Genomic DNA, 23636 nt, shown 5'->3' with positions numbered 1-23636 from the left:
GCCCTGCTGTGGTCACATGACCACATTTTGGGCACTCAATAACTAGCCCACATTTGTAGCCGTTGGCAGTGCCTTAGATTCCTGTGTCTGTGATTTACAATGTTTTCACTGAAAACCAATGTTTATTTCTGGTTCCTGGCAAAAACCTGACCCGAACTGAAGAATCAGTTCACCTAGCGACCACTGTTCGTTTTCATTCTACAACTTCTGCCTTTATTTCATGACCCTTGTGTTCATTTATTGAATGACCACATTTACTTAATGACCACTGCAAAATCAGACACAGTCATGTGGTTACTCACTTTACGACTGTCATGATTGCGGACTCAATTATGGTCGTTAAGTCAAGGATTTCCTGTATTGTCGATCTATGTTATAAACACCCATGACACAAATTAACAGTAGATTTGGGAGGGACTAGTGGGACGCGGTGGCTCAGTGGCCAAGACACAGAGCTTGTTGATCAGAAAGGTCGGCAGTTCGACGGTTCGAATCCCAAGTGCCGTGTAACGGAGTGAGCTCCCGTTTCTTGTCCCAGCTTCTGCCAACCTAGCAGTTCAAAAGCACGTAAAAATGCAAGAAAAATAGGAACCACCTTTGATGTGAAGATAACTGCGTTCCATGTGTCTTCGGTGTTGAGTCATGCCAGCCACATGACCATGGAGATGTCTTCGGACAGCACTGGCCCTTTGGCTTTGAAATGGAGATGGACTGCCCCCTAGAGTCAGGAACAACTAGCACATATGTGCAAGGGGAACCTTTACCTTAAAGAAAATACTGTTATTACCTGGTAGAATTTTCTGCCTGGAGAAGCAAAAGGCTGGCCAGGAGCTGAAGGGATTTAAGCATGCCTCTGAAGGTTATTGAAAAAAAGTCAATGTATCGTGATTTTTCTGTACAATAGTATATATTTGGTGTAGGTGGTTAAAATACCAGGCTAGACACAAGGAGACTGTGCTAGTACTACTAGCCATGAAAACCAGCTGAGTGATTTGGGGCAGCTGTTCTTTCTCAGCCCCACCTGCTTCACAGGGTTGTTGTCATGGGGCAAACAAGAGGAGGAAGGAGTATTAGATATGTTTGACATCTTTAGTTACTTATTAAGCAATAAAGGTATGATTTAAAAAATCTTTAAGAAACCTAAAAAGAAACATGCTGAAAAGAGGTAGCAGGAAAGGAATTCTTTCCAGAAGCATTGGTTGTAGTGGCCGCTGTAGAAATCAGGAAGCTCAACTTAGTTTGTGTTTCATAGTAAACAAGGTTGATCTAATAGTATATCTTGGGATAGATAATATACAACAGTATTCCCTCCTTTGAAACTCAAAGCTAGGCTGTTTACCCCATACAAACATACTAGCATAAATACCCGTACAGACACCGATCAAATGTTGTGTATGTAGAAATCACTGCGATTATGAAGAACTATATAATTTGAGCTTGCTTCTCATCCTTTCCTACACTTAGTTAGGGTTAAGAACTTAGTTCCTAGGATTTTTGACACTTTGGTCCAATTACTGGAGAATAGGCCTTGTTTTATGTCTTGCTATTCCACACCAAGATCAAGTCTTTGATTCCAAAACCTAGCCACATTTTTTTAGTAGCAGGTTTCTCTGTCATCCTTGTGGTCCCCTTCCCTCCAATGCTTAGAAAATTGTTCAGTTGTGTAGAGTCTTGCAAGGAGATTTGGAGGGGGGGGGATTCAGGCTGAGAGAAAAAAGAGCAGTGAAGGCTTCAAAGCCAACATAAAGCCAACCACTAGGGGGAAGCCACTCCAGATGTCTTTCTCCATGGATTGTCCTACCTTCTGAAATTCTCCAGGGAGAATTCACTCTGAATTGTGTGCACACACGGTTTGTGGTGCCATGGCTTCTGTTGCTAATTCCCATATGCTTTTTCTTTTTTTGGTGGAGGGAGGGATACTGAGTTGTGGCAGGCCAGCTGCTGATGAAATCCGGTTGAACTCATCACTGGCCCATGGCAAACTCAGCATGCAGGTACTTCACACATCTTTGAAGGGTTGTGTTTCACGCAGTAAATTAAATGGTGTCACTTCCCTCCAGCAAGAGCAGGTCTGGATACCATCCCAGTTTGGTCTCTTTCATGTATCCCCATTCTTTAAAACTATGTGCTTACTCAGCCACTTCAGTCTCTCTGTCTGTCTGTCTCTCCCCCACCCCACCGCCCAATCCCATTTTTTCCAAGCAGTCTCCTGCTTCTGTGTCTTCTCTTGAACTTCCTCCTCCCCTCCCTTGGCAGTCCCACCTCTACTGCTCTTCACCCCTCCTCTTGAGCTCCTCCCTCACAGCTAGTGGCTGGAAAACTTTTTAAAAGCTCTCTCAGTTCTTCAAGTTAAGGGTGAAAAAAGGGGGTGTTTGGGATGGGAGGGAGGATGTGCTCTTTTCTTCCCCTCTAAAGGCCGCCTCAGCAGTTTTCTTCCAGGCAAAAGGGGAAGGAAGGACACCAGCCATCACCACCAGAGAACAGACGGGGAGACTTTAAAGTTTAAATAGACAGGTCTGAGTGCCTGAAATAGGCACTTGAGTTTTAACCTCTGAAGAACTGAAAAGCTGAAGTCCTTCTTTGCTGAACAGGAAGGTAAGGTTTTGGGGGGGGCATTTTCATTTGGAGTTCATTCCAAACCAACTTTCTTAAAGATTATGGTTACCTGTGTTTTGAAAACTATATATGTAATTTTAATATATATATATAAAAGTGTACATACATAATTTTAAAAATGTATATAATATGAAATGTTTTGATATGATTTTAATGTTGCCGGGTAACAATTATAGTTTCCTTTTGATATTAGTAGGTTTCTTGCCTTTTTCCAGAACTTTTTTTTAATGTGATTTATACCTTTTCCAGATTAACCAACGCGTGAAGGAGCCATTTGTTTAACAGTTTAGGAGCTTAGCTTTCTCACCAAGTATACTTTTCTTTAGTTTTCACCTTTATTTACTGAAGGAGAATGTTTTCGTCTGTGCACCCAAAATTATTTCTTTACAGCAAAAGAGGCGCCAACTTTGGGGAAAGGTACCCAACGCAGGCTACAGCAATCTGCTGCAGCTTCTCGAGTCCTTTTAAAGCTTCTCTAAAAATTCGAAATTGTCATAACTTATTCAATTCTCCCTCCCATCCCCCGCCATAAAGATGCACACGTACACACATTTTGTTTTCATATGGAAATGTGCGCTCCGTGTTTTCGGGTTCGTACCAAGCATGGTCCCTTAATTAGGGCTTTGTTTCAAACGCGGCTCCTGCTGCTGCTAACTACTAATCGGATGACTTTTCACGTGGTCTCTCCCTCACCTCCACCTCCCCTTCTCGTTAATGGAAGCGAGCGAGTTCGGGCTCGGAGCGAGGTTGCGTGCAACTGAGTTACCTTGAATCCTAGGAGCCCGCAGGATTCCGGGCGGCAGAATCGCTATTGCCTTACTCCGTTGGCAACTTTAAACCAAACTTTTTTGTTGTTGCAACCTGAAATTGTGCAAGACTGGCGTTCGGGGAATAGTAATCCCACTGTGGCAAACTAGTTCTTGGGATCCTAGTAATCCCGGCTCAGCGCTGGAAGGAAGAAGAGTCAGTGTCTAGGTTCGCTGGGGTTCCCTCCCTTTTTTCCTGAAGGCATTCATCCTTCTAGTTAGCATTGGGAAAGTTTTTTGTCGCTAAGGAAGGCTGAAAACCAAAGGAGCTAATCTCGTTTTGGTGAACTTCTTTGCCCTTCTCTTCTGCCAGTTTCCGCTCTTCCTTTACTTCTGTCCTAGTAGATTGGTCAGTCTGCTCTGCGTACAATTTTAAAAACAGAAGAATTTTAGAGAGATTTGTTGACAGAGTTTTGCTAAAGCCAGCTAGGTCAACTGAACAGAGAGAATGAGTCTCTCTTTCAGAAAACTGCTTGCCTCTTTGGGGAAGTGGGGAGAGGAGGTAGAGGAAGAAAAGGGGCATCCCTTCAGCCATGAAGCCATGAGCTTCCAAAGTTTGAAAAAGTATGGCAGCTCTGGGGAATGGCTGTTGCTAAACAATGATACATTCGATAGTCTACAGATGAGAGAGGCACTTCTGGAATTCCACAGGAAAGAAATTAAATTCTTTTTCTTAACAGAAATACACTTTTGATTCTCACAAGGCTAAAGTTTGTTTGGCAAGAAGTGCTGTGTTGTGGCTGAGTGGCTGATCTGGATGTGGAGAGATGCAAATCCAGGCCAAAAGGAATGAATTTAAAGTTGTAATGATGAAATTAAACTGCCTTTAAGTTTTGAAGGGGAAAAGGAGATAGGATGGGAATAAAACTTTTAGTGCTTTTCAATGGGTAAAATAATTTTGCAAAACCCGAAACTTCTAAAGTGAGTTGTTCCCATTTTATAGCTGGGTAAATGAGGCTCACGATATAAGTAACCTTTCAGAGAAGTTGGAGCTGAACGTAGTGACTAAGATTGTGTTCAGTGAAGCTTTTACCCCTTGGTATAACTTTAAAAATTGCAGCTTTAACTTCTGTAATAGAGGAATTCAGATTTGTAACTCCTAAGTAATTTTTACTGCATCCAGTGAGATTTTATTTTGCAGTAAATGAGCTTGGAGTTTTCACATAGCATTGCAAGTATAATGCAGGTTTACTATGAATAAGTCTCTTTGAATGTTATGATTTAACCTTACATGTGTAGGTTAAGCCGCCTGTCAACCAGATGTGAGACATATCACACAAACATATACATAATGTGTATGTGCATACCCAATTGACTCAACTATATTTTTTCAAAGAACATTATTACAAAAAAACTACATAGCTGTAAAGAATAATTGATCATGCAGCCCAGCTGTGTTTTACAAAATGTTGCATAGGTCTTAGTGGACATTAATCTTCAGCAAAAGAGTGTAGTGTAGTTTTAGCTATAGAATAAGATTTAAGTGTGGTGTTATTAGGGCTCCAATAAAAATTATTAGAAATTACAGAATTACAATTAGAATTATTACTGCTACCAGATCTGGCTTGTAAAACTCCATATGACCACCAGATGGCAGCAATAATCTCTTAATATTGTGGAAATGTTTTGTTGCCTGGTTTCTGTACTTTTTTTTCCTTTTTCCTTTTTTTTAAACATATATAGCCGCCTTCTCCAAGATCCTTCAAGTAGTATTTAAAAATCATCAGCTCCCAATCCCATCTTGCCCCACCAGCTTCAAAACTATGTTAGGCAGATTAGGCTGAGAATGGTGACTGGCTCTAGAGAACACAATGAGCTTGTGGCTGACTAGGGATCTGAATTTGGGTCTCCCCGAGCCAAATCCACTTTTCTAACAATAACAGACCGGCTTAGCAATAATCCCATACATTAGGGTCCTTTCAGGTCTCTGCTGTAACTGGATTTATATTCTTATTACAGAGGCTTTTAGAAGGATTTCTTAGTTGTTTGGATTTTTTAAAGGAAACTAATGATCAGCTAAGGCATCTTCCAGTATGAAATTCCCTACTATTCATCTGTATTCAAAGACATCCGTATTTGTATTCAACTTTTCCCTGTTAGTTAATTACTGGCCCAGTTTTGCTATTCTTTGAGCAATTTAGGATGACTATGGAGGATTATGTGCGATACAGGTTCTTTTTCTAAATCATGCCCAATTCAATTGACCCAGAGTGAAGAGAGATGCAAAGCACTGGTCTCTGGAGAGCTGCTTATATATATAATGTACACCATATACATCTACACACACACACACACACACACACACACACACACACTGTGTGTGTGTGTATGTATGTATGAATATATATATATAAAATAACGTTTATGTGTGTGTATGGTGTATATATGTGTGTGTGTGTATTCTGCAAATATATACATACATCATCATCATTTTAGCCACTGTCTATCCACTGAAGGATGAAGGCTTCTTCTGCATGTTTCCAACTATAATATATGTGTGTGTCTGCTTTCTATATTTTGTTGCTATCTTTATACTATTACCAGTTGATAGTTAACTATTACAATATACTATTGCTTTTCAATTACTTCTGTGACAGTGTTTATACTATTACCTATTTCTCGATTATAATTTGCTCTGTCCTATGCTCTATCCTATGGATTACTCTTACGCATTCATGTCTCTTTCTTAAACCTGTTATGTCTTAAGTCCCATTTTCTTTTTCGTCTTCTGTTAATGACCAGCAACCCTTGCACGGCTTTTATGTTGTGCTTTATTTTCCTGGGCTGCTATATTTCTCATACATTTATACCATCTAATCCTGAAGGAAAAATGGTTTGCTGGTGACTGCAAAGCTCCAAAACTCTTGCATCTCCCACCATTGTCCTCCCACACGTGTGTCAAGGTTTACCTGAAGTTATGCAGATCCTGGGGAAAGGCTCAAATGGGAGGGAAAGAAGGCAGCACAGGTGCTTGCAGTTTTACCAAGCAGCCTGTTCTCCCACAATATGTAATAATCAAGCACACCTGGGGAATCTAATTATTGTATCTTTGTCATTGCATATACAGTATAGTATCCACATCTCAATCCCGGGAACACACTTTTCGTTGATTTTCAGTCAGCCTTTTCTATCCAAAATCTAGGTGTTGAATTGCAAAAGTTCTCACATACAGAACTCCGCATCGCTGTGACTTGGAATTCTGTGTGCCTCCTGAGACTCCCTTCAGTTATCCACATTAGGTGCTTAAGGTTCATTGCACATCCTGGAAAACATGAACCATACAATATGATTCATAGACCAACTTCCTTCATATTTCTTATTTCCCTTCTTTTCCTTTTAAAAGAAACACAATGGGGTCGAACCTGCTCCTTTCCCATCTGTCCTGCTAAAAATAAAAAACCCCGTCCACTTACTATTGAAGTACAGATAGGCCTCAACATATGACCACAAAACAACTGAGCTCAATATTACTATTGCTAAGCAAGGGGAGTGAGTTAAGTGAGTTATGTCTCATTTTACAACCTTTTTGCCAGAGTTTTTAAGTGAGTCACTGTAATTGTTAAGTGAATCTGGTTCCCCCCATTGACTTTGTTTGATGGAAGCTGACTGGAAAGGTTACAAATAGTGACCATATGACCCTGGGACAGTGCAACTGTCATAAATACATGCCAGTTGCCGAGTGCCCAAATTTTGGTCACATGACCATGGGAATGCTGCAACGGCCGTAAGTGCCATTGTAACTCTGAACGGTCACTACTAAACAAAAGGTGGGGAGTTGAGAACTACTTGTAATATATGAAGAGGGCACTGTGGAGAGCTGTAATTTCAACTTTCCTGCCCTTCAAAAGTTGCCCAATGGATGTGACAGTCCTGTTCTACCAGCCAGTTTCAGCAATACAAGCAGCGTCAATACAGTTGGCTGTACTACATTCACATCTGGCTTGGCAGAAATGAGTGCCTGATTGCCACAGAGGGAAAGGAACACATTGCATTTTCCACAGATGCTTCCCACATGCTTGGCTGTGAACCAAAGTGCCCAGCCAACAGCATGGCAAGCTTCTGTGTAAAGAAGCAGAATGGAGAAAAATCCATGCGAACCCTTTTCAGTGTCACTATTGCGTGTAAGATTAGAATTTGCCATAGGCAGAAAAGGAAGTTGCTTCCTTGGGATGTCATTTTTCTAGAAAAGTAGTTCAGATAGTTGCTGGTTTAGGACTGACTCCTGAAAAAAACATGTGTGATACCTTTCCTTCTTTATAAAACTATGCCTGTGGTTTTTAAATTATCCATGAGTGCAGTACAGATTTGATTTTTTTTATTGATTAGGTATTCATTTCTTTTATTTTCTTCCTCTTTGGTGAGCCCAACTAGTTGAAGACTTGCTATGACAGCACAGGTGTGGGCTGAACTAGGTGCAAGTCAGCAAAGTGTTGCAAAACACTTTATGACAATAATATTATGCTATTCGCCAAGATAACATCAGAAAGAAAATAAATGTTTAAGAACAGGGTTTTGATATTTATTCACATTACGTTCTGCATGGGTACTGAAAACATGAACCCTAAGCATTATCTGATTTCAAGGATTGTTATGCATTGCCCCAACTATCATATTTCAAGGCTTGTCATCTTAAAAGGAACAGTGGATATGTACATCTCTAGTGACAAAAGACTGGCAGTTCTCTGAATTTGATATGTTGTCTTTGCAGTACTTATGTCTCTAGAAGTCTACGGTCTGTGCCTTCTAGAAGTGAATCATGCAGTATTTCCCACTTGATCATTATCCAGACTTCTTTGAATATGCAAAATATGACTGCCAGAGAAGCAAAATATTTACAGGCACTGCTAAGAATTAATTCATGCTTTTTTTTTTTTTAATTTTCTGATTGCACTGGGAGGTAACTTGCAAGTGTAGAATAGCAGTTATAGGCTAAAGGCCACAGATTGCATCATTTCTACTCAGAAGTATCTCAAAGAATTTCTTAATGAAGCATTTCTTAATGGAGATATTTATATAGCATTTCTTAATGGAGATATTTTACAAATTCAAAGCAGCAAAAAAGAATGACATTGCTTGGTCTTCCACTGAAACATTTAGACCAGGGGTGTCAAACTTGATTTCATTGAGGGGTGTGTTTGACCTTGGGGGGGCAGGAGGGGCATGGCCATCTTGAACTCATGTTGGGGGCGCCACCCCGACTGCCAATGAAGTGAAAATGGGCTCCTGAGCTCTGTTTTCAATTGTGACGATGGTTTAGGCCAGTGGTTCTCAACCTTCGCAATGCCGCGACCCTTTAATACAGTTCCTCATGTTATGGTGACCCCCCAACCATAAAATTGGTGTCTCGGTTCCTAAGACCATCAAAAATATGTGTTTTCCGATGGTCTTAGGTGACCCCCTGTGAAAGGGTCGACCCCACAGGTTGAGAACCACTGGTTTAGGCCTTGCAAGCTCCATTTTCAACTGCAACAGCCTCCTGCAACCTCTGCCAGCGAAAACGGCCATCGCGAGTTATGTTTTCAGCTGGGATGGCCTCCTACACACACTGCCAGCAAAAACAGAGTTCGTGAGGGGTGCAGGCCCACAGGCCTTGAGTTTGACACCCCTGATTTAGACCTTCAAACCCTTGCAATACCTATCTTTTTTTTAAAAAATATTGCTAATTATTGGGACAGATGCTTTTATAGTCCTGTTAAAGAAGAAAGAAAGAAAAATGCTTAGCCAAACACCTAATGGAAGAAATCGTATCTAAGAAGTGTGTATATGTCTAAGGTATATATAGATGCCAATGAAATGTTCAGCCTCCTATCCAAATGCTAACTCTAGAGGCTCTTGGTGATTCTCTTTTGTTAGTATTCTTTTAACTTTACAGCATCCTTGAACTAGGAGGCTGTTCCAAAAAAATAAAGAATGCTTGTTAAACAGAAAATTGTCCTTAGCCTGTCCTTCAAAGGATTAAAAAGAGACACTAGCAGTTGGCATTATGCCAAGTTACATAAAATAAACAGTATAAAAAAAATTAAGCAGAATTCTGTAACATAGGACATATCAGCAGCCTACATACAACACATTTGTATATATATTTAATTAGAGAAGCCCCACTGTGTTCAATCAATGGAGCACAGTGGTAAGTAACTATATTTAGGATTGAAATATCAATGTGATCATTAAGGGTATGTTAGTGTTATATAAACAAAAAGGTGGGATATGAATCAAATCTATAAAACCAAATATTTTCATTAAAGAACCACACAGATTGCCAAAAGACAAAACTAGAATCCCTGTTCTCAATAAAAAAATGTATCTTCCTGATATATATATATATATATATATATATATATATATATATATATATATATATATATATATATATATATATATATATATATATATATATATATATAATGTTTTTTATTTGTGCTGATAAATAAATAAAGGCAACAGTAAAAAAAATATTGGGTTTCTGTCTGGATGGACTCTTGTGACGAGCCTAATGACAGAGAGTGGAAGTGTGACCTTCCTCCCACACTTGGGCATACCAGGGGTTGTGACTTTAAGTATATATATATATATATATATATATATATATATATATTTGCATTGGCATTGATAGAACTGTGAGAATTTTAAAAATGAATCCATGTTGAAAAACATTAGAATTGTTTGAGTAATTCATACAAGATTTTTCCCCCTCCCCCTCTTGGCAACCTAGGGAAGCAATGAAGTTAGTTTACTTGGTAGAACAAATTTAAAAATCTATATTAAATTGAAAAGAGATACTGCTTCTTTTAATTTAATAGAAAAGATATGCATTATTTATATCCTTCCATAGTAATGGGCCAAAGCAGGATTGCCTGATTTATTGATCAATATACTATTATTTTTAAACTTTCTTAGAATAATATTTTTGTTTTCAATTGCAATTTCAGTCTTAAATAGCTTTATATTAGAAAGACACCTAGAGTGGAATTGATAATGGCGTACAGTAGGTGTGCTCACAAATACTTTAAAGAGCACCGGCTTGTGCAATATAGTTTCCAGATTTCTGACCTTGTTTCACCACATGAGAAAACAGCCCTGCGATCATAACCCGTTTGCTTTTCTTAATTTCACATGCAGGTTTCATCATCCCATCCTCATGCATGCACTCTCTGCCTTTTCAAGAACAATCATGAATCAATTATTATGCAGGCCATGCTTCAGCTTTTTCCTTTGTTCTCTTTCAGGAAGCAGGTAGAGAAGATGGGTGACTGGAGTGCTCTTGGTAGGCTCCTTGACAAAGTCCAAGCCTATTCTACTGCTGGAGGAAAGGTGTGGCTGTCTGTCCTTTTCATTTTCCGAATTTTGCTTCTGGGGACTGCAGTGGAATCTGCCTGGGGAGATGAACAGTCAGCTTTCCGATGCAACACTCAACAACCAGGTTGTGAAAATGTCTGTTATGACAAATCATTTCCGATATCTCATGTGCGTTTCTGGGTGCTGCAGTTCATTTTTGTTTCGGTGCCAACCCTTTTGTATTTAGCACATGTCTTCTATGTGATGCGAAAAGAAGAGAAACTAAACCGGAAAGAGGAAGCACTCAAGGTGGTCCAAGGTGAAGGAGTAAATGTAGACCTCCCTCTAAAGCAGATAGAAATTAAGAAATTCAAGTATGGGATTGAAGAACATGGCAAGGTCAAAATGCGTGGTGGACTGCTTCGTACTTACATCATCAGCATCCTTTTCAAATCTTTCTTTGAGGTGGCCTTTGTGGTGATACAGTGGTACATCTATGGATTCACTCTGCAAGCCATCTACACTTGTGAACGGGTACCATGTCCACACAAAGTCGATTGCTTCCTCTCTCGTCCCACAGAGAAAACCATCTTTATTATCTTCATGCTGGTAGTATCTATCGTATCTCTGTCCCTCAACATCATTGAGATTTTTTATGTCACTCTCAAGAGCGTTAAAGATCGCATGAAGTCCAAAGGCAATCCTTTCTCTCCTAACAGCGGCTTAAGTCCCTCCAAAGATTGTGGATCTCCCAAATATGCCTACTTCAACGGGTGCTCCTCTCCAACGGCCCCCTTGTCTCCCATGTCTCCACCAGGATACAAGCTTGTAACTGGAGATAGGAACAATACGTCATCCTGTCGCAACTACAATAAACAAGCCAGTGAACAAAACTGGGCAAACTATAGTGCTGAGCAGAATAGGATTGGACAAGCCGGGAGCACCATTTCCAACTCACACGCCCAGAACTTTGAATTTAATGATGAGCCGGAGAGCACGAAAAAATTGGGCTCTGGCCATGAGCTCCAACCTCTCACAGTTGTAGACCAGCGGCCACCAAGTCGAGCCAGCAGTCGAGCAAGCAGCAGACCACGACCTGATGATTTAGAGATCTAGCCCTTTGGAATTGCAATAGTCAGTGCGACTATGAAATACGAATTGCATTAGCACGTGGTGTTCCTGTGGTTCCCACAGAGGTGGTACTTTAACAATCTCAGTCAGGAGATTTTAACAAGAAATATATAATTTTATATATATATATATATATATATATATATATATATATATATATATATATATATATATATATATATATATATATATATATATATATATATATATATATATATATGCTTTTTTTCTGGTAACTGGGAAGCAGGGGTGGTGTGAGGGAGAACAGCACATAGTGGTATTTAAAAGTAGCTGGTTTAAAAGAAAATCTTAGTCAACACAACAGTAGGGGAGTTGGTCTTTTGTTTTGTTTTAGAAAGATTATATAATGTATGTCTATAATATGTTGATTTTTCTAAAAAAAATTCATTTTTGTTATACTAAAAAAGTTACACTGAAATAATTTTTTTGGGGGGTGTGTGTGCAGTTTAGGATGAAAGTGAGATCATTCTTTTACTGAACAACTGGCAGCCTTAAGTCAGATATTGATCATTTTTCTATTGAGAACATTCCATTGCTAAAATGTGCACTTTGGGACAATTTCCTGGGATGAACTTGTCATGCAGTTATTATCTGTTTCCCTGGAATCACTCTATTACATTTCAGACAAGGCCTACCCAATATGCTTTGACCATTTTCTTCCTGTTTCAGATTTCCAACCAACATTAAGAAATCAGTTCAAGGATTTTTCAATTTTATTAAATTCCATTCTGCAAGATTCTACCGACTTGCATAATAGGATGCTATTCAAAGTCTCATTATTTTAGCTATGGTTGAGTGACCATCTTGAAACAAGCCAAAAACAGTTTTGCAGATGGATCAGAAAAATCATGGGTTGTTTGTTTTATTCTTGCTGTTTCCCCTCCTTTTTAAACCTTGGTTTTGCCATGTTTCTTTGTGAATGGATTAGATCAGGAGTGTCAAATTCACATCATCATGTCATATCATGTATTGGGACTTTTTCCCCCTTCGCTAAACTGGGTGACACATCTGGCCCATGGACTGGGAGTCTAGCAGCCCTGGGTTAGATGCTTGGGAGGGATACGAAACCAAGTTGGGAATTGACTAGAAACCACAAATAGACAATGCATTCACATGCATAATCATTTGAAGCTGTGGTTGCAATTAGCAAACCAACAAATTATGATTTCCAACTGTATTTGATTGCCTCCTATTATAGCGTATTCTACCACATCATAGCAAAATGGCTCAGTGTTGTGTGAACCCTGCCATAGCATTCATTAATTACTAGCTATAAAATGTGAAGCTGGACAAATGAAACAATGTTTGTCTGATGCAGTCATCTATTAGATGCAAATCTTTTCACAGTTAGATTCCATCGGACGTCGGAGATCAGACAACTTTGTGGTTGGAATCACAACCACTATAACTGGAGTTATTTGTGGTTGTTATACAATAACTGGAGTTATTTGTGGTTGTTATACAATCGCACTAATAACACCCATAAAATGGTTAACTGTTCTGGGTTATAATGGGTCACTATTATGTTTACATTAAAAGATTCCAGCAGTGCAAACAAATCAGGTATTCTTGTAAAGAATTTCAATATTTCCATATATTTTGTTGTAAGTGTATTTCACAAATTAAGGATATTTTAAGAAGCAAGTCCTGGTGGCTGTTGAAAAACTTCCATTTGCATTCCAGCTAGACCTTTTGCCACACTAAAACCTCCAAAGTAAAACATCCAAAGTCGCATATTTTTGCAATCAATTATCCTGTCTTAAAATTAAGGAAGAATTCTGCTTGTTTCTCCACCTTTTTATAATTTATGCTTGAATTACAATGATGGTAGTACTGGGAGAAGGGAAGATTGTTAGCCTGCCAATAATGTGAGAGACTTGAGGATAAATTACACATCCATATTGTGCAGTAACTGCAGTTATCATGTGATAGCTTGAGAGGTGGAGAAATTAATTATCTGCACTGCAACCTCATTGGATGGTGTAAATAGATCCTTACATAAACTGTGTTGAGCTGTACTAATAATCCCTATGCTGATTTTAAGATATCAAGAATGTTACACTTGCTGTTCACTTATAAGTTAGCTCAATAATAACATGGTTCAATTCACTTTTGATAGTCCATTTTTGCTTAATGACAGTTTTAATATTTGCACATATTTTGTTGGGGTGTAAGTGAGGCTGAAAGAGTACAATTCTAATTTATTTGAAATATATACTAAGGAAATATACCAGTGTTTATTTTCCCTTTTCAATCTCAGTGCCTTTTAATTCAACACAGTTCATGCAGCCTCGGTTTCATTTTGCAGCAACACAGATTTAAATGTTTATCTAATATGTTTTACTAAGTTGTTGGACATTCACTTTTAAAACTATTGTCAAGCTCATTGATTGCATGCATACCACCATAGTTCATCAAATCACACTGTCTGGAGAACAAACCTTAGTCAATAAAGTTTAATTTAGTATAAATTGATTTGTCAATAGTTATTCTGTGTGTTGGTTTAACTTGGTATTAAGTGGGCAGCTTGGTCCATTTTCTGTGTTCTAAGTGGCATTTTAAAATGACAATCCATACAAAGCAATTTATTCATTGTTAGGTCAGCTCACACACTACTAGTGTAGAAATATTCACATAGCCTCTTATTAAGTAGGATCATTAAAAACATGTTGCATCATGTGAGATAAGCTAATCATGGTGAAACTGGGCCTGGTTATGTAAATTGTATAGTGTTATGACAGCAAAGGTGTTTTTTTCCCCAAAATTTGTGGGAAAGAAGAAATGAGCAATTGGGGAAGGGGATGAAGCTCTTAGACCACCTGTTTTCATCTTTAGGGAGCTGCCTTAATTAAGCTTTCAGACAATGCCTTAAAAATTGTCATTTACATTACATTACATTAAAAAAACAGGGTGCTTCATTTAACTTTTACAGCTAAAAATGAAAAGACTATAAAACCTTAGTAAGACCACATCTAAAATACTGCATCCAGTTGTCACCAGACTATAAAAAAAGATGATGAGACTCTAGAAAGAGTGCAAAGAAGAGCAACAAAGATAATCATCTTTGTTGCTCCAGGGGACTGGGGGCTAAAACATGAAGAATGGTTGCAAGAACTGGGCATCAGATAGTGAAGAAAGGACCAGGAAAGACATGATAGCAGTGTTCTCAATATTAGAGGGGCTGTCACAGGGAGGAGGTCAACCTGCTTTCTAAAGCATTCAAAGGCCAGGCAAGGAATAATGGATGGAAACTGATCAAAGAGAGGTTCAACCTAGAAATAAGGGGAAATTTTCTGACAGAACAATCAAGCAAAGGAACAGCTTGCCTTCAGAGGTTATGGGTGCTTCATCACTGGAGTCTTTCAAGAAGAGACTGGACAGCCATCTGTCAGAAATGGTGTAAGGTCTCCGGCTTGAGTAGCGGGTTGGACTAGATGACATACAAGACCCCTTCCAACTCTAATGTCTGTAATATGTGCACATCTACAGACAATTGAAACTACATTAGAAAACTTTACATCCGAAGTCATCAACCAGTGGGGAGACTTCTACCAATCGATAGTGCTATGACTGGCAGATGGTTTTTCAAGTGACTATGCTTAGGTTTATCAGCCTCTCAAAACATTCCAGACTTAAACCCTGATCAGTTTATGTTATAATTACAGTCAGCCACTTTAATGTCATATGTGACCTGGAAGACCATAAGACATAGTCTGAGAATCTGTTTCAATGTCATCTTGTGTAGTAAACAGTATCTCTGGGTAAACACTGAACAGTAAGGACACAAATGGACTTTCCTTGCATGTAAATCCTTTGAATTGCATCTTGGATCACAGAAGGCTTAGCTTTTAACTTTGTACAACTCAACACTATGTCTAAAATTCCCTCTATGTGCTTCCATGGAGGCGTCAGCTGTAGATGTGATCACATCTTCACACTACAGCAACACAGTTGGCTGTGATGCAACACTGACAAATTCTCAAGTTTGGAGGAGAAATAAATATCATACCAGTTTACAAAGTTGTTATCACATATCTAGGTAAGTGAAGTGGCACAATCCTGAAAAAAAGAAAATCAATTAGCTTTTGGAATGCAAAGTGAACCCTTCAAATCATAGGATTGGAAAGGGCCCTTACAGGTCTTCTATAGTGCACCCTCCAAAAGTGCACCTCTTGTACCACCTCTGACAAATAGTTGTCCAATCGTTTCTTGAAAATCACCTGTGATGAAGCACCCACAATTCCGGCAGAAGCTGTTCAACTGCTTAATAGTTTTCAGTGTCAGGAAATTCCATCTCATATCCAGATTGGATCTCCCTCTGATAAGTTTCCACTCATACTAGTGAGTTTGTAAATTCGTTTATTTTATTATATTTATTATTCCACTCATGCTAGTTTGTAAACTCTTTTATTATGACTTGGCACAACATGAAATAACAAAACTTACCATAGGTGAGGAACCAATGGCTTTCCAGATATTGCTGAATTACAGCTTCCGAACATCTTGATGGGCCCTGGGTTTCCTATCCTGAAAATAATTTTCCGGCACTTGTTTTGAAACTCACAATTCTGGTCATTTAGAAATAGACATTTCTGTCATTCCTGCTTACAGAACGACAGACCATGCCTAGATTTCTCCTCTTGAGAATTGCAAAACATTTCAGATGAATACATAGGCACTGATTTTTGGCTTTGCAGAACATTTTGTTGAAATTATTTTGCAATAGTATGGTATATTTTTACAACTTTTAATTTTAGCCACTTTCTTACATGAACTCTATAATTTCCACCCAAAGGGTAGATTACTGTTTAAAACAGGAAAGGTCTTTAACAAGTCCATTCTTGATTTAAACATAAATGAGCACAATATGTTCTAATGCATAAAGCCCAGCAGGTTCAGTTTATATTCATTATCTGATTGCAGATATATTCAAACCACAAACTAGCAAAAATTTGACAGAATATTTTGCAGCCTTTTAAGGGTTCATCTTTTTTGTTTCTTAATTTGACAAGGTAATATTTTTTTAAAAAAAAAATCAGAAAACTGTTTGGAAGGAAATTGTCAATATGTGAAATTTCTCAGGACTAGATTACAATCTCAGTATGGATAACCATCTTGAAGTGTCTGAGGACATGGCCCATTAGATCTTATCAAGTACAGAAATGAAGTCCAGTTATTTGAAAGGTTTCCCAAAGCCATCTGGGGAGAAAAAACCCCCAAATCATTTTGGTCACCACATTTAAAAATGTATACCGTAATCCATTTTTAAGATGGAATCTACAATATTTTCAGCCTTAATTACACAAAACAAGGAAATGAAGAGAACTAAATCTGACTGTATAGACTCTTTCAATCCAGAGATAAAGGATAGCATATTAAAAAGGGAAAAAAAGTAGAAAAATAAAAGGAAACCTTGAGGATCTGCCAAAGTAAGTTCCTGAAACTCTTATTTAATTATTTGAATTTAAGCCACAAATACGGTATTTTTATTAAGTATAAGTTCAGAAAACATTAATTAAACATTAACACATTGGAAAAGGGGAATTTATTGTCAATGTTAGACTGGGAGATAAAAATTAGAGAATATATGCAAATGGAAAAATTAACAGTAGACAAGTCAATTCACAAAATGCAACTCTAACCAAAGCAATGCTGTCTGATATACTACAGATAACATAGCAAGGCAAATATATGTCTTTGGAATATATTTTAAAGAAAGAAAATTATGATACAATAAAAATATAGATAAAAAGATTTGAAAAGATACTAGTAATAATCTTCAATAATCAGCTTAAAGAGTATATAGGTTGTAGTAAGAAACAAATGTAAGAGGAGAATGTGTCACTAGAAAGTTTTCTCATAATATTTTTTTACTTATGCTTAGTAGTTGTTTTTTCTTTTATATTACTACTGCAATAAAATGTTTTTAAAACAGACAAACTCTTTCCTCCATTTGTTTCCTAAGCTGCAAAATCATTTACTATTTGTGGAATCTTGACTGCAACACACTAAGGAGGTCATGATTAAGAGCACACCATACAATCATTTTTTCTATCTCTGGATTTTTTTTTCTTCCTGGACAAAAGGCTAGATGAAATTGACCACAGATAATTAGCAACATGTCAGCTGGAACTGTTTTACAAGCCTTTACTCACACGATGGTCTGCTTCTGGGAAGTAATGGTATCCTATTATCTTCACTACCTGTTCTGTAGCGGGAGCATGCATCTGGACATGCGTAGAACCTTTTACACATGTGCAGAAGGTCCATGATGATGTCTAGGTGGGTGGCCGGAGCCTTGGGCCGCTACCACTACTGGTTCGGCCAAACTGGTGTGAACTGGCTGGGCGGTGGAAGATGGGGTTTAACTAACACCCAAACTGGGTTTTTCATCTTGTAATTCACAAGATGCATGCTTCCATTTTATAAATAAGTGCAGCTATTAGGTCTCCTGCCTTTACAAACATAAAGTGTTCTGCCTTAGAAACAAAATAGGCAACACTGCAAAACTGGGGTCTTAGAATACTTGTTTCTCCATCACCAAGACATTCAGTTTCAAAAAATTAGAATCTTCTAAATCAGTGAACTCAACTTTGGAGACTTGTAAATGTGTGGACTTTGACTCCCAGAATTCTCTAGCCACCTCAGACTTAACAATTTTTCATAAGAAAGGCAGAAAGTTCTTGCTGTATGGAGATAGCAGAACAAAAGAGCGAGAATTGCAAAACACACACACACACACCACAAAATATAAAGACTTGCAAATAGAACTGTGGCAAAAGAAAGCAAGGGCAATACTTATAGTAATAAGCATATTGGGTGCAATCCCAAAACATGTGGAGCACTACTCGAACACCTTCGCCATTAACAAATTCATCATCAGTCAATTGCAAAAAGCAGCTTTATTTTTCTGCTTACATCTCGCAAAGATACATTTAACACCGTCAAACAACATCTGCCTATCCCAGGTCCTTGAGAAGGTGTTAAGCAGGTGGATAAAAATGGCAAATCCAGTCTAAACATTTGATTGTCTGTGTGACCAACCATAGTAATGAAAATAGCAACCTTATGCCAACTCATAAATCTTTGCAATATGCCATGTGGCAAACCCCTCCCCCCCATATTTCTGAATGCAAAAATAGATCAGCCCCATTTCTTTGCTGGGAAGGAGAAACTCCTTTTTGGCCCAAACACAGAAAAACACCTGTATTATTACTCCCTTGGGCTGACAGGAAAAGAAGAAAGGAGTCCCTGTGTGGAAAATCTGTAATTTTGGAGTGCTGCCTTGTCTGCTTAAGCTGTTCTAACTTGCCTGAAGATTAGCCTTCCACGCTGTGGTTTCTAGATTGGAAGACTTGTAAGATTACGTTTTCATCAAGTGCTCTGGTGCTATTTTGATTTTATTTTTGCTGCTAAGTAGTCAAAACATGCCAGACCATGTTATGTTTCATACCTAGATTTTGCCTTCCTTGACATTTGAGCAGATTCTGCCTTTATTTGCCCGAGGAGCCACAACCAATGTACTTTTTTCCTCATGAAATGCTTGTGTTCTGCACTGACAGAAGCGACAGCAGTATCAGGAGGCAAGTCACTGAGTTTACCAAGCTCAAGGCTCAAATCCACTCTCTGTACCTTGCCATAAAGTTCAAGATAAACCAAAAGCAGAATATAAATACAGCAATCACAGGAGTGGTGATAGCTATTTAACAGTGGTGAAATGTAATTTTTTTTGCCAGCGGTTCTCTGTGCATGGTTTGGTGGGCGTGGCTTGGTGGGCGTGGCTTGGTGGGGATGGGGTCATGTGACTGGGTGGGCATGACCAACCTTTTTATTTTAAATTTTTAAAGTTTTTTACTACTATTTTCCTGAACTGGTAGTAAAAAATGCTTTAAAAAGTGGAAAAAAAGATTCAGCTGTGCCATGCGATTGTGGGAACCTTCCCCCCACCTTTTAAAGCATTTTTTTCCTGCCGGTTCAGATGAATAGGCAGGAAAAAAATGCTTTAAAATAGCAATAGCAATAGCAGTTAGATTTATATACCACTTCATAGGGCTTTCAGCCCTCTCTAAGCGGTTTGTAGAGTCAGCATATTGCCCCCAACAATCTGGGTCCTCATTTTACCCACCTCGGAAGGATGGAAGGCTGAGTCAACCTTGAGCCAGTGAGATTTGAACAGCCAAACTGCAGAACTGCAGTCAGCTGAAGTAGCCTGCAGTGCTGCATTTAACCACTGTGCCACCTCGGAACTGCGGGGGGGGGGGGGAAGCTTCCGACAATTGCACAGCTCACAGCTGACCCGCGCGATCCTCAGAAGCTTTTTTTTTTTTTGCAGAACCAACAACAATCATCCCTAATGGTTCTCACAAATCGGTGCGAATCGGTAGCATTTCACCCCTGCTATTTAGGCATTATCAGTGCATTTTAACTTATAATGTATTGTAAAGCAGGCAATGCATTTTTCTGAATCAAATGTATTTGCCATAATCTCACATTTTTTAAAAAAATGCATTATATTGTATTCACAGATAAGAGAAGAATTTTAGATGCCAAAATGCACCCCAAAACCTGGTTGAGTTATCAACATCTATGGATGTTTTATCTGTGACTATATATGATAATACTTTTTTAAAAATACCCATATATCTTGTCTATATTTCTGTATCAGTAAATTTCAGGGTTAACTTATTCACAAATGGACTTAACTGCAAGTCCATACAATAATACTTTTTAAAAGTATCTATATATCCCAAACCTACTTATCAGCGGATGGGCTTACGCATCCGTATATGAATGGTACATCTGTAAAAAAGTAAATCCTACTTAAGTTAGAGAAGATTTACATCTGAGTAAATATGCTAGCAATTGTATTCTTGGTACAATGTACATGGTGCTTGCTGTGATAGAAACCAGAAGACCATGAGTTTTAGGCCTACCTTAAGCACAAAAGCCAACTGAATGATTTACATATATTAAAAAGGTGGGTTAAAACTCTATTAACTATAACAACTATAAGGATCACTATTGCTTATACAATTATAATTTCCTTAATTACATATTGATTACAACATTGAAATAATACACAGAATAAACATGTGAAAAAGAAAATAACAAAAGAGAAGTTACATTAATTTTATATAAACAATTTAAAAAACGCATAGTAACTAATGGGCTGTGGGTGGAAAATGCTTTGTGAATTAGGCCAGACAGATAAATGAATTAGCCCCCCCCCTCCCCCAAAAAAGGCAGTTAAGTAAATCTACCAAAGAAAAAGTTTTTTTGGTCTAAACCTGGCTATCAACTAAATTTAGAAGTTTTAGAGAAATGAACTTCTCCAGTTAATTGTAATGAATATGTAGTTTTCATATGGAAGAGATGATTATGTAGCCTTTTTTTTTCAGCCATTCAAGGCCATAGAGGCACTTTATGTTATGTATAGTGGATTAGAAGCCAATGAAGCTGTTGAAGAAGAGACAGAAGTGTATGTGGATGAAGAATATTTAAATCAGGCACTTGGTTAATGCAAAGAAAAACTGAGAGATGAAAAGGATCTGGTTACTCCATCTGGATCAGACCAAAGTCCTATATTGTCCTGCCTTTTCTTACCACAGACTTTAATTATATACTGTATCTAAGACAGGGGTGTCAAACTGGATTTCTTCAAGGGCCAGATCAGCATTGTCGTTCTCCTCCACGGGCCGACAGAAGCCTCCTACAGCACTGTGCTGGCCAAAATGGGGTGTGAGTGGGCTGTGCACAGCCGTGACCTGTCAAAAGCGCGGAGGACAAAATCGCGCTCGACGAAAGCGCGCATGTGACGTCATCACAGCGCGACGAAAAAAATTAAAAATTGAAATAAAATTAAAATTAAAGCAAGCCGATTCACATAAAGGTAAGGGTTAGGTTAAGGGTTAGGGTTAGGGTTAGGTTAAGGGTTAGGGTCAGGTTTAGAGCGTTAGCGTTAGGTTTAGCGTTAGGTTAAGGGTTAGCGTTAGGTTTTTCATTACGTTAACGGTTAGGTTTAGGGTTAGATTTAGGGTTAGGTTATGGGTTAGGTTTAGGGTTAGGTTTAGGGTTAGGTTTGGGGGGGTTAGGGGAAGGTTTTAGCTTTATTTTTACATTTTTCGATCACAGCGCGATGTTTTCGTCGCGCTGTGATGACGTCAAATGCGCGCTTTCGTCGAGCGCGATTTTGTCCTCCGCGATTTTGTGGTGGAACCGTGCACAGCCCCCTGTGCCCCATTTTAGCCAGCAGGGTGCTGCAGGAAGCGTCTGTCCTGTCTTCACGACAGTCGGCTGGCCCACGGAGGAGAACTACAATGCTAATCTGGCCCCCAAAGAAATCCAGTTTAACACCCTACCTTAGATATATAATTAAAATCTCCTGCAGCACCCTGCTGGCCCATTTTTGGCCTGGATGGGTGCTGGCCAAAATGTGCTCCTTATTTCATCTTGTGAGATGAACTCTGTCCATTATGTATATCGTCTTTGGGGGATCATCTCTGTTCAGCCATTCTGAAACTTCTACCGCTGATTCCATCTTGTACCCCAACAACAGAAAATCATTCTCTTCCTTATACTTTCTGCATGCTATCCAAATGTTATAACCCTATTGTGACAATCTTCCTTTACCTTTTTAGTATAGATTAGGAAGCTCAGCCAGTGTAACTTTTCTCACAAAGGAATTGCTCTGCCACTTTTTATCATTCTAGTTGCTTTTTTGTACAGCTAAATCTTCAGCTTCCAGAAATATCGCCACTCCACAGGTGTCTACAAATATGTGGTTATAGTTAAAGCGCTACTCTTGCCTTCTTTCTTAATAATACTTAACATGGATTTTATTGAATAATTTTTGCAATAATGACTTTATATTGCATTTTGCTGCCAAGAGTTGTCTAAACACTTTTCTTGGGCAGTCATCACCAGTTCAAACCACTGAATTGCATTTGTCATTTTGAACTAAATTTGTTATTTTAAAGCCCTTTCTCCAATCTGGAGATTGGAATTTTGGAACTGTGCTGTTTAAAAAAAAAAGGTTGGTTTCAAAAGTAAATTTGACCAGCAACTAGCCCTAAGTCAAGATAATTTATGGGTAAAAGATAGTATAAGATCAACCAGTTATAGCCGTCCAAGTTAAGCACTGTCCATTTACGTATGGCTGTTCTCTTTGTAAAGATTCATTTATTTAAATAGAACTAAATGTGATAGCAGCAGGGTCATTTTCCCCCCTATTTGACTCAACAACACAATTCATTCTAGATCCTAGGTCACTCTACTTCCTCTCTCTCGCTTGAATTTTTTTTCCTTATTAGTATAACCCATTCCCTTCAGATGCCATCCTTATTTCATTTTTCATGTCATGATCACCCCGAGCTCCTTAGTAACAGCATTTTTCCACCATTAAATAATGGGGTCAGAAATTATTACCCATTATGATTATATGGAAGAATCTGTACTTCTGAAGATTTGTTTTGCATTAAGATCTCCTTGACTTGCTGAGTGACATAAAATGCAGGATGTCCTTACCTGCCTGTGTCAAGCAAAAGAAGTGTATAATTTATTTTAAAGTCAGCAACCTTAGCTAACCTTTGGGTAGGTACAAACTAAACATGAGCATAAGTGTATCTATGTTTTAAAAGTTGTCTTGAATAAAAACAACTTAAACTTTCAGACTGATTTTCTGTCTTGCCCCATTATCCAGCTTTCTAGTGTTCCAGTTTCTAATCTGGAACATTACAAATCCATTTTTCCAAGCAGAACTAATAGACAACATGAAGCACATATTCTCCC

At 38.4% G+C, this 23636-nt stretch overlaps 1 protein-coding gene across 1 annotated transcript; it reads left to right on the top strand.

The window, feature by feature from the left end:
- The first annotated feature begins 2343 nt into the window (after nucleotides 1–2343).
- On the top strand, nucleotides 2344–14320 carry GJA1 (gap junction protein alpha 1). Its single transcript, XM_014059647.2, has 2 exons — nucleotides 2344–2595; nucleotides 10649–14320. Exon 2 carries the CDS (start codon nucleotides 10665–10667, stop codon nucleotides 11811–11813), a length of 1149 nt encoding a protein of 382 aa, XP_013915122.1. The 5' UTR covers nucleotides 2344–2595; nucleotides 10649–10664; the 3' UTR covers nucleotides 11814–14320.
- Nucleotides 14321–23636: the final 9316 nt, after the last annotated feature.

This window comes from Thamnophis sirtalis, unplaced genomic scaffold (assembly GCF_051295495.1).
Source record: "Thamnophis sirtalis isolate CommonGarterSnake01/CBP01778 unplaced genomic scaffold, rThaSir2_p1.2 scaffold_6, whole genome shotgun sequence".
Taxonomy (NCBI): Eukaryota; Metazoa; Chordata; class Lepidosauria; order Squamata; family Natricidae; genus Thamnophis; species Thamnophis sirtalis.
The sequence above is the reverse complement of the archived record's forward strand: the minus strand, read 5'-3'. Positions and strand labels throughout refer to the sequence as shown.

Excerpts from the sequence above, each read along its gene's own strand:
- GJA1 (XM_014059647.2), top strand. The coding sequence starts at position 10,665 with ATGGGTGACTGGAGTGCTCTTGGTAGGCTCCTTGACAAAGTCCAAGCC.